The sequence below is a fragment of the Sus scrofa genome, chromosome 9 (genome assembly GCF_000003025.6).
Source record: "Sus scrofa isolate TJ Tabasco breed Duroc chromosome 9, Sscrofa11.1, whole genome shotgun sequence".
In the NCBI taxonomy this organism is placed as follows: Eukaryota; Metazoa; Chordata; class Mammalia; order Artiodactyla; family Suidae; genus Sus; species Sus scrofa.
Genome location: NC_010451.4, coordinates 20994059 through 21006348, shown reverse-complemented (window position 1 = coordinate 21006348; position 12290 = coordinate 20994059). Strand labels below are relative to the sequence as shown.

The following is a 12290-nucleotide window of genomic DNA, read 5'->3' as shown; positions in this document are numbered from 1 at the left end:
ATTGTTTAGTAACTCTTACTCTCTTATACACTCTTTAAAAATATGACCTCCCCTCTCCCCCAAATTTCTCAAAGCCCTCTGATTTAGTTAGCATACTTTTCTTAGTTCTGCTCCCTGAAGTCTCCCCATGAACTAGAATTTTGTCCAGTTGGAGAGAAGAATAACTCTTCAAGCTGGCAGACTCTGAGGCTGCCAGTAACATCCCCACCCCCTTTTGTGCCACTTCAAAATGGGGCAGGAAATCAGATTTGGAAGGAGAGTTATCAGAAACCACTGCACAACTGAAAAAAATACTCTACTGCTTTTACCCCTGGCCCTGTCTTAAAGGACTTTAAGGGTAAGTCTGGCTTGGGTGAGTGTCACCATCAGCTCTGGGCCCCAGGCAGTCACATTCACAGGCACTAATGTGGGTACAGTTCCTCCCTTTAAGAGTGACTGTCAGGAGTCTGTCTTTGGGGTGCCGTACAGCTCTGCTCTTCCCACCATCAATTAGGTGGAGATCAGATGTTGTAAGAAAGAACATAAATTTTCTAAAGCATCAAGATTGGTGGAGCATTATCCAAAACTAAAGAACTTGCAGCAGATGTGGCCACCTGTGTCAGACTAACGGCAATGAGAGTCACTTCCTACCAGGAGTGGGTGGGGGTGGGGGTCGGGGGTGGGCACAGGGCGGGGGGATGGGTGGGGAGCACCGCACTGGTACACTAATATATTAGGGAGTGGGGAATTTATGCCAGTGGGCAGAACTAACTTTCTTAATGTAGAACAACTGTGGACCTGCTCCAGTTACCACCATGCCTTAAAAAATGTAACAGCGTTTCAAGTCCCAAACCAAATGCCGCTGGCCAGACTGTGCAGTGTATATACAGTGTGTGACTGCTGACCGGCTAGCACACAGCACAGTCCAGGGGTCCTGACTGAAGATGTATGCTACTGAGGGTACACTGCAAAGCACAAATTTTTCTGTCTTTTTTATTGTTGCTGCTTCACCTTCTCTTCTACTTTGTAAGTTTTACACTAATTAAATAAGCTGATTTTAAGATTATTTAACAAAGGATCTAAGTGAATACTAAAAGTTAAATTGTTACCTACTTCTCACAAATGTCTATTCTTCAAGTTAAATGCAAAGAATAATGGCAATTAGGGTCAACTTTTCCACTTACCTTGAAATTATGTTTTAATAAATAAGTTCTATACACATTCCCTGTGGTTATTAAAGTAGATTCTATATACTCACTTTAATGCAATAAGAGATGCAATTATCCTCATAGTGTTTGCAACACCTATGCCTTGGTCCGTGCTTACATCTGAAATTAATCCAAAAAAACAAATTAAAATATGTGCATGCACGCATATATACGTGTTTGTGTGTGTGTTGATCTTTTTAAAATGTTCTAACCAAAAAAGAAGAAAACATTATCAACTCAATTCTAAGTGTGTGTATTTCTGATTTCTTTGGACATCCGGAAGCAAGGATAACAGATTTTCCTTTGCTGCTCAGCATTTGACATATTGTGTGAAATACGTGACTGCAATCAAAATACTTGACTGAAACAGAAAAACCGTATTGATAAATATTTGTGACTAAATATGAAAAATATGTATATGTTATCTTTATACTCTGCCAAATCTTTTGGAAGCTTTAAATCGCTTATTGTCGCATATAACGGTCATAAATCATCCATGAAGTCAGTACTTGAACAAAAATCATAACGAAAATGCGCTCAGATTACAGGAATTTATACTTAATTATATTTGAGAGAAAACATCTGGGAAAGACACATGATACAGTATTAGAATTTAAAACTTGGCTTTTAAAATAAATGTAGAAAGATCATGTGAGAAATCAAAAGTAGGTTATTTGTGATTTAACTGTAAACTGGTGCTTAGTAAACCTTTCTTCTGGGAGGACTCCTGTTCAAGACACACTTAGTTTAATTACTTGGTAGGTCAACTTTGGGACCATTCATTCACTCCCGGCATAAAAAAGCAAGTAGAATATCCACTGTGGGTTTAGCTTTCCCCCTTTCTCTCTGAAGAGTTCATGTTCCAAAGTAAGCAGTCTTTCAAATTCGTTCAGACCACAGTTAATTAATTATCTTCCTGGTTGGAACACATTAACTCTTTCCTGTTTGCAACAATAACTTGTAGAGTGATATTCTGGCTCCACATCTCTCTAATTCCATTTGCAAATTGATGATTATCAAGACCTTTTCGGAAATCCAATTCCACACCGCAGCTGGAGCATACAGGCAGCCTTTCCTAGTCAAGGGTGACCGCAACAGTTCATTCTGACCTGCGCCCTGACGTCGTTAGAATGATATGACATATCTGGTCATGGGAGGCTGTCGAGTGATTAAAGCTAGGGGCCTGAAAAGAGGTAAATCAGAGAAGGGCTGGCTTATGCAAACCATCACTCTTCATGCTTCTAAGTGTCCTCTTCAAAGGTGTTTCTCAGCCATTGCTACCAGAACTACAGAGAAATCGGTGCACTCTCTTTGCTAGTGAAGTTAAATTCTGATTATCAACTATGCTGTCATTTAATCCTTCCTAGTCTTTCACTGAAATGGCTTCCCAAGTGCTGGACTGCCCACCTCCTATATTATCTGCCCTGCTTCTGTATTGTGCTGCACCTGCTTTCACACCAGCGGACTCGGACTCACTGAGGCTACTCTGACAAGTTCTGCCAGGAGACCCAAGGCTTGTCACCCACATCACACATTCTCTGCATTCCCCTGTGATTCCTGTTGACAGGAGTCCCATGAACAGGATCCCCTCTCCCTTTTCTCCACTAAGGTAATGCATAATTTGAACTGGTTTCGTAAGTTCCCTACCACAATTACTCCAGCCTTCTACTATCCCTTTCTTTCTTTTTACTTTTGTCTATGGTGTATGCCAAAATGAAGACAAAGTCTTTAAATTTAGTATAAAATTTGGGGCACCTAGTTGGTGATCATGTATGTGAGGCAGCTCCTATGTTATTTCATTAAATGCGCACAACACTCCTTTAATAGTGATTATTAGCCCCAGTTAACCAACGAGGACTTTGGGATGCAGAGTGGTTAAATCACTTGTTCAGAGACACAAAACTGGGCGGGGTAAAATGAGAGTCAAACCTAAGTCTTCATATTTCCTAAAGGGCTCAGCTTCCTCTAACTGATCCCCTGACTTTCTGTATTGCCTCCTCATTCTACACTCTCTAAAATATCACGAGATTATTTTTACTGGCTGATATTCTAATTGAAACCATTAAATTTATTTTCTGAAATATATTAAATATGTGAAATACAAATGAAGACTTGTATAAAACATAGACAGATGTCTTTGTGTAATATACAAATAAAAAATTTTTATTTTATTTCCAAAGCCCTAAAAACATTTCCATCTTGCAAAATATTCTTTACTTAAAGTTTGCCTATTATTCCTATAGCTTCTTGAATCTCTCTCAGAACTTTTCTTTCTCCTTTGCACACTTGGCATATTCGACTTGCATATATTAATCTGTCTCCCGAAGTTCCTTATTCTTGCCCCCCTGCAACTCTGCGTAGTTTGAAATAGAAAAGTATTTTGTTTTCATGTAAATCTATTTTAAAGGCATATAACAGTCTACAGTCCTGCCAGAAATAAATAATATTCACTTGCCATCATGTGCCTTTTTATAAAACTCTAGGCACATTTCTTATAAAAATTTTTTTTCATTATTTGAAAGTAAACAAAAATACCTTGACATGGTACAAATAAATATCATATCAAACAGTGACAAAATGTGCTAAAATATCAAGATAAAGACTCACATTGAATCCACCAGCTTCCTGACTAGAGCAATTATATTCATTCTTCTCAGTTTTTCCTCATGTTTCTCAGTCTTTTGTTCCACTCTTGCATATGCCGCCTCTGGTGAATAAGAATGTGTGGGAATTTCTTCCTTCCCTACAATGAACCTAAAGAAAAGAGCACAATGAGAGGCATTTTTCACCTTAAAAAAAAAAAAATCAATGAGAAAATAAACTGATTTTGTTTATATATAAATACACTATGGACAGCACCTTATCATTTGAAATAATATTTTCCACAATTTATATCAAATCTAATAATCTTTTTAAAAAAATAGGCTTTTGCAATGGAGAATTACTACATAGAGCACAGGGACCTTGGTCCAATATTCTGTGATAATCTAAATAGGAAAAAAAAAAATCTGAAAAAAAAGTAAAATTTGAATGGGAAAAATAAGTAAAAAATAGGCTTTTGAAATCTGAACATTCAGAAAAATGCTGTCATTTGTTTAAAAATACAGAAAACTTAAAATGAAATTAACCAAATAAAATGCAGCGTAGCCCTTTGATAAGGCACCCTTTTAACTTCAGTCACCACTTTTTAAAGGTATTACGCACCTTAAAGTTTTTTCAAACAAAAAAGTAAATGAACTGTTAACTTGGCTCTACTAGTTAGAGACAAAAATTCTATTTTTTCTCTAAAATTTACTAATATTGAAAATTGAATGCATTTCTCATTTTTTTTACTAAAAAAAAAAATTTTTTTTTTTTTTTATGGCTGCACCTGAGCATATAGAGGTTCCCAGGATAGGGGTCAAATTGTAGCTGCAGCTGCTGGCTACAGCCACAGCCATGCCAGATCCAAACCACATCTGCAACCTCCACCTCAGCTCATGGCAATGCCAGATCCTTAACCCGCTGAGCAAGGCCAGGGATCGCACCTGCATCTTCATGGATGCTAGTCAGATTTGCTTCTGCTGAGCCATGACCGGGAACTCCCACTCTAAATTTATATCTAAGTCACTCTGAGTCATAAAGCCACGTTAGAGTAGTAGAAAGTCATCTATATACACACGAGAAATAGGGGGACCCAAAGGATGAGAATCGGAAATGGTCCAGATTCTGTGTGTCTTCCTCACATTATTTCCTTAGAAAATCTTAAATCTGATTTTATTTTAACCTACTTATTCCTCTTCAGAAACTCTCATATCCAGAAAATAGCATTCCTGTCTCACTGGAACTGGACTGTAATTTTCCAAGAAAATATTACTATTATATCACTCAATCTGTATCCTTTACTGAACTTTTCATTTTTTTGCACCTTTACTGTAAGAGTGATTGTTCTTATAAAGAATATCTAAGCTTTCCTTAGGCATCTCTACCTGCTAAACCTTCAGAAAATACCACAAAATATAGCTAAGATGGGAGATCAACCATAATGCACTTTGAACTATGAGGACTATGCCAAACAGAATAAGGAAATTTAAATACTTATAAAAGAGAGAAAGAAGGGTTGTACTATCAACAAGTACAACCTATCTCATTTGGGCAAACTTGGTAAAACATTTAGTTTATCAAATTGTAAGGGGCGGGCAATGAAACTGTCACCAGATGGCAGCTGTGCCTCCTCGGCAACTGCTAGTCCCAAAGAATGTGGTTCTTAATTGGGGGTGTGAATAGAGAGTTTAAGATCTGTGGGACTGCTCTTTATAAACAAGACAAAACTATGCTTGAAGAGATACAGTAGTATCTGTCATACCTTTCCTAACATTGTTGCGTTGACCAGGATGGGCCATTCAGATTAACCTCACTTCCTTAGAGAAGAGGCCCCCGCCCCAGGCTGGAGGGAGTGAGCCGGTCCTTCCTTTGTACTCTCATAGCCCGGGGAGCCCCCAGGACTGGGAGGACCATTTTAATAGTTTCCCTTCCCCACTAAACTGTCGGATCTCCGAGACCATATATACCTTCTTTGCTGCTATATCCCAGGGTCTAGCATTGTGTCTGGCACATGGTTAATATTTAGTTACTACATATCAAATAAATATATAGTGATAGCTAGCATTTTCTGAGCATTTATTACATGACAGGTACAGTACTGAGCCTTTTAGAAATATTAAATCATTTAACCCTCACAGCAACACTATGAAGTAGGTACCAAAATTCAATGAGAGTGAGCATGAAAAAGCATCCTGTCCATAGTCAAAAATATCTGTAATTATTTGAACTCAGAATTGTCTGACTCTAACGCCTGGGTTGTTAGTCACCAAGCTTCATGCAGTACTAGATTTTAAACTATAGTGATTCAGGCTTAGTCTACCTTCAACTCCTGCACTGGCTCTTCTTCCATGATTCTGTCCTGGACTCTTTCTAGTCCCATAACTTCCACTATTACTTATTAGCAAGAGTTAGTAACCATTTTTCCCCAGAATATTTCCCTATGACACAGAGAAAATGTTAAGTGCAAATAGTCCAAATCGGCCAGTAGTTATAAGTGGGTTTGAAGAAAACACACACAAATATCTGACACATTTTGAGTTTTTGCAAGGACTCTGCGGGTCTAAACAGAAAGATACAGGAACAAGGCCAAGTTTTCTCTCTAGGAAAATCAACTTTTTGTTACCAACTTTCCCTTTTAACACAGGATTCTTTGTAGCCAATGCAACAACAACAACCAAAAGTTATTTTTTAATAAATTTCACGGCCTTTTAATAAAAAAATCTGACATGAAGAAATTACCGCTGTTACGAGAATTTCCATAACCAAAAATATTCTCTTCGATAGAAGAGAAAATTTAGTTTCTAATGTATGTGAAAATGCTTGGAGAACTATAAAATACAATGCTAATGCTAACCAGCATCTCTACATTGTCAATCATGGGCCAAGAACTGCGGTAAGAGATGGGTAATGAGGTGAAGACTCCAGTGACTCTAGTGAAGCTTAGAACCGAAATGTGTTTGACAATCAGCATGAGTCAGCTAATGGAGCCACTAATCTGGTACCGCACAATTAAGTACTGAGTTTTCCAGTAATCGTTCACGTGTAACTTTGTCTTTCCAAGCTCCTTGAACAGACAGTTCTTGTAATTCTTCCTTAATACCCCAGGATATAAGGCATACAATAGGCCCCCCAAATAGTGGTTGACTTCACTTTTAGGAGGAAGAATTAACAGGTTACTCTGATAATGAAATGTCTACAAAGCCACTTTTGTGACTTTTAAAATTATTTTCAGCTTAAAAGTGGAATCAAATATTTATTATTATTATGTATAATAATAGTACTTGAAAAAAGTTAACTTGTAAATTCTCCTAACATGAAGATAAATAAAATATGCTACTTACCTAAGTGCAGAGAATGTAAATCCTTTCAAACCATCTTTGCACCTAAAACAATAAAAATTTACAATTATAAAATAATTTATTTTGAGGTATAAAGTAGTATATTAAATAGCTACTAAAATTTTTCCAGAAAATGATTTTTTTTAAAGGTGAAAGTCTTTGAGGACAATGATCTGAGCAGTACAAATGGTCAAACAACAAACAATGAAACAAGCCATCCTACACAGAATGATTAAAATGATAATGCTTTCCTGTGTCATATTAACATAATGTAAGGCTCCATTCTCAGATTTGCAGGTTGAAGAGAGATTTAAAGTTAATCTTCTAAGGGATCCATGTGGACTTAAAATGAAGGCTGGGAGTGGAGTATCCTTCATTCCATTCAATCCCTAGGGGAGCAATTTGTTGGGAAGAAAAAGGCCACATACACCTGCTGGGTATTATGTATAGGTCAATTCAAGGTCCTGACTTCTCCCTACTTATTAATTCAGTGAATGCAGAGCAATGTAGAGTTGGCAGGCACAAAAAAGGCTTCAAGTTTAGTTCAACAGTTTTAACTTCTGAGTAAGCCCAATCAGAACAGATAATGTATGTAGCATGAGGAAATGGGGGAGGGTGAGAGAGGATTCCAAATAATATTTACCGAGTGCTTACTAATGCTGGGCATTGTCTGCAGCTCTTTAATATGTGTTGTCTCATTCAATTATATCACAATGCTATGAATAGATGTTTCTCTATTCCATAGTGTGCACAGGCCCCTAAAATGGAGCAACTTCCCAGAGGTCACGAAATAAATTCTTTCTCTCGAATTTGGGGTGTGTGTGTGTGTGTCCATCTGACTTAAAAGTCACAGTTTTCTCTTATACCGCCTTGGAAAAAAAATGGTACATTATCTGCAAAAAGGATTTAAACAAGATTTTTAAATGGGGGTCATTACGATACTTAATGAGTTTGCTTAACACTTAACAGTTTGCTCTGGAGGTATGATCAAGTTACCAAAGCATCTTTGTGTATCCAGCATTAAAATTCCTTGCAGAAACTATAAGGCTGGTGATATAATGATGCTCTAACATATTAATATTAGACACTGGACATTCTTAATAAAAAGCACAGTTTTAAATCCAGCTGGGCAATTCTTTTTGTATGTCTTTTATATGAAAGGTCACAAAGGAAATGCACAAAAATGTTAGAAATCTATCTTAAGACATTTAAGTATTTATTTTTATTAGCGGACATATAGAATCTCAGGAAAAAATTTAATCCATGTGCACCGAGGTGTCTTAAAGCACTTAAGAATTCATTTCAGTTAAGCAACATAATCTACGTTGTGGTCGTGTTAGCAGTGGGAATGTAACCAGAGAATTTAACTAACATACTACACAATTATCTGTCCTGCACAGAATGAGGGTAAAGGCAAAATAATTCATATGTTAAGCTAAAAATGTGCATGGGAAAATTACAGCACTAAAATTCTTAAACTTATCTTTTTCCGTCTGAAAAAACAAGTGTTTCTCAGTAATTTAAAACCCATAATTGGGTAATTTCTAGATAGGTGGGGTGGGGAGGGGGTGTAGGCTGGGAGTCTACTGACTGGAAAACAGAAAGCAGCCGATTAATTAAAAGATTATGTACAACTGGGAACAAATTTTGGTTTGGTATGTTATTGTTAAAAGATAGCCATTTATCTTTGTGCAATGCTGAATAGATAAAGGATTCTGACAACTTGGTCTAGTCGGGATTGCATATTTGTGACCTTAAACAATAAATCTAATTGCAGACCAAACATCAAAAAGTAGCTTTCAAATATAAAAGGGCATCTACAAATGAATTTGCAATTTCATTATGATGGAAGTTTGGTTCTTTCAGCAGAACTCTGTGGGAAGCACTTCATATTGATAAAGTCTTAGGATGGATTCAAAAGGGGCTATTCTTCTTGCCATTCATGTGTATAAGGTCTGTTAATGTAATTGAGGGTCAGATGTCTATGTCAAAAGGACAAAAACGTAATTATTTCCATAAAAAGAATCTTTAAAATAGTAATACTGCCCTGCATTTTGACACCAAGAGTGTTGTGGGAACCCTAACCTAACCGGGAAACACTATTGTAATCTGTGTTCAATGTAAAAAGTATGATATAAACAAAAAGATTTCTACAAAACAGATCCCATTAAAGGTCCCTCGCTATTTGATGGATTCAGTTATTATAATGTAAATCAAATCACATTCTCCACTCACGTATTAAAGCTCTCTGATTTATTCAACAAATATTGACTGAGTGCCTACTATGTACAAGCACTGGTTTAGGTTCTAAGGATGCAACAGTGGACAATACAGAATTTCTGCTTTCATACACTGACGGGTAGAGTCGGGGAGACAGGATTTTTTACAAGTAAGTATGTCATGTGGTGGTAACTTCTATGGCAAGAAGCAAGGCAGGATAAGGGGAGAAACAAGCGATGGGTTGGCCGGTAAAAAAAAAAAACCCAAAAACATAGTGTGATCAGAAAGGGCCTCTCTGAGAAGGTGAATTTGGTAATTTGATCAGAAACCTTTCTCAACTGAGGGAAAGGCATTTCAGTTGAAGGAAGAGCAAATACAAAGCCCTTGATAAGGAGCCTGCACAGCATGTAAGGAGAACAGAGAGTGGATTGCTGCAGCTGGAGCAGAAGAGGAGAAGGAAGCAGTGGCAGGAAATGAGGTCACTGGGAGTTCCCTGGTGGTCTAGTGGCTAGGACTCGGCTGCTTTCACTGCTGGGGCCTGGGTTTAATCCCTGGTCTGGGAACTTCGATCCCACACCAAAAAAAAAAAAAAAAAGAAAGACATGAGGTCACAGTAATGCTGTGGAGGAGCGAGGAGCAAGGGAGCAATTGGTCTACAGTTCTTTAGGCAGGGGAGTGACTTTGGGAGGTTCTCAGCAGAGGAGTGAGAGGATCTGTCTTCAATTTTAAGCACTGGGGCTGCTGGTTGGAAATGGACTAGAAGGAGGGCGAGCTCAGAAGCAAGGAGGTTAGTTAGAAGGAGAAATATGATTGTGGCCCAACTAGATCACAGTGGCAGAGGTGGGGGAAAAGGGCTAAGATTCAGAATGTATTTCAAAAAGCAGAGTTGCTGGAGTATCTTGATGGTTCGAATATGGGGTACAAGAGAGAATTTGAAAATTATTAAAATATCTTTGGTTTGAGCAAATGGAAAAATAAAATACCCATTTACTGAAGGGAGGGAGACAACAAGACAAATAGTTTTGAGGAGAAAATCAAAGTTTTGCTTTAGACATGTTAAGTTTGAGATGCATGTTAGCTTATAAATGGAAATGTTAAGGAAGCAATGAGCAGCTGGCTAAATGGATTTGGGATCAAAGAAGAGGTCTGATTCATTTATAAGTAGTATTTAAATCCATGGGACTAGTACTTAAATCATCTAGGGAAGTGTCTATAGAGAAAACCTTCAAGGACTGAGTAATTTTACTCCTCCAAAAACTTACAATGCAGAATAAAATCTTCTACAGAAGAAACATAAAAATTCATTTTTCCCAATAAAATCATTCTCTAATGTAAAGTCTCCTTTTTATATTTGAATGTGCATAAAAATAATGCATTTAACTCGTGTGTCCATAGACCTTCCTATTAAAGTCAGTCTGTGCAAATAGCATAAATAACTAGTATGGCTCAATCCATAGTTACTGAATCTCTACATTTGCAAGGTTTGTGCGGTGTATGATATAAAATGAAGCCAAGAGAGGCGGGTAGGAAAAAGAATGTGCAGCACTAAATCAAACAACTTAGCTGATAAACAACTACTTATAGAGGGTCAGGTTGGAATCAGATTTGATATGTAAGAAAGTATACAGAAATGTAATGTTTGCTATTAGAATACTCCCGTGTCAGTGGGAGGGAAGCCACAGAGACATTTTTTTCAATTAGAAATGTAAATGATAGTAAAAGAAACAATTGTGCCCACAAAGATTTTTTTTTTTTGTCTCATTCTTAATTTCCATGAGCTAGTTTTACCTTTATTACAATATCAAACCAGCAGATGGCGCTAGGAAACCATTTTTGGAAGAATTTCCAGCTCTGATGTGATTTCCATATCACATTGTTGGATGTTTTCCCTTTAAAACAAATCTATAGGCATTTGAAATATTGCTAATCTTAAATTGCCTTAAATTGCCCTGAGAGATGAGCCTTTTAATGATCGGTCATAATCCAGTACTTATTCCGTACAGTTATAAAATCTTTGAGAACATACTACCATTTGGCACCAACATAGAATTTGATGATGTAAATGTTCTACTTTATTGTCAGGTTTCTCGTAAGCTGAAACCACTGAGAACCATTTTTACTCCTAAAAATTTTTGTCTGCTCAGTTTTCATTTATTTGGTAAATATAATAGATATTAAAGATGTACTTTTATAAATCTTCTAAATATTTCTAAAACATTGCATGATGCTGTGTGGCAGGGCTCTTGATATGAAAAATGATATAGGAGTTCCTGCTGTCGTGCAGTGGGATTGGTGGCATCTCTAGAGCATTAGGGTTTGATTCCCCCCACTCCCCCACCCCCCCAGCACAGTGGGGTAAGGACCTGATTCTTGGCCTGGGAATGCAGTATGCTACAAGGTACACAAAAAAGAAAAGAAAAATGACATAGATACTGGTCATAACTACTCTACCAACCTGAAGTAAATCACTTAATTTGAGGACTCAATTTCATTGCCTACTACAAAAAAGCCTGGAAGTAAATGGCCTCCATAATTGGCTCATTAAATGACTTCTAATTCGCAAAGTTCATCACTCATTATCATTTTATTTAGTGCTGGTGTTATTTGAAATAACGATAGAAAATAAAATGAGTCTAAATCACTTATAAATAATGAATGATCTTAACCAATACCAAGAATTCAAAATAATAAATAAAACATACAAATAAAACCCTGAATTTGTTTTGAGATTACTGGCTGCTAGTAATATTGTTACATTTGTTTATTGCTTTATGATGCTTAGATGTGGAACTTATTCCTGCAAAGGTTCAAAGAGAACTTTTTCTTTTATAACTTTAAGGTTACCAAACAAACTACTGGGATAGATACATACATTATAGAAAGACCCAGAAGAAACACTGTTCAGTAAAAAAAAGCAATTCTATAGATGTAATCTCAATAATGATATAAGATTATATTATAG

At 36.9% G+C, this 12290-nt stretch overlaps 1 protein-coding gene across 8 annotated transcripts in view; it reads right to left on the bottom strand.

Moving 5' to 3' along the window:
* TMEM135 (transmembrane protein 135) overlaps positions 1-12290 on the bottom strand; it is a 279815-nt gene that overhangs the window by 14551 nt on the left and 252974 nt on the right. For all 8 annotated transcript variants that reach the window (XM_021062615.1, XM_021062616.1, XM_021062611.1 and 5 more), the window contains 3 exons: positions 7112-7153; positions 3795-3941; positions 1238-1307 (listed from right to left, as the gene is read on the bottom strand). In XM_021062615.1, the coding sequence (XP_020918274.1) occupies positions 1238-1307; positions 3795-3941; positions 7112-7153 (259 nt within the window). The remainder of the gene's footprint in view (positions 1-1237; positions 1308-3794; positions 3942-7111; positions 7154-12290) is intronic.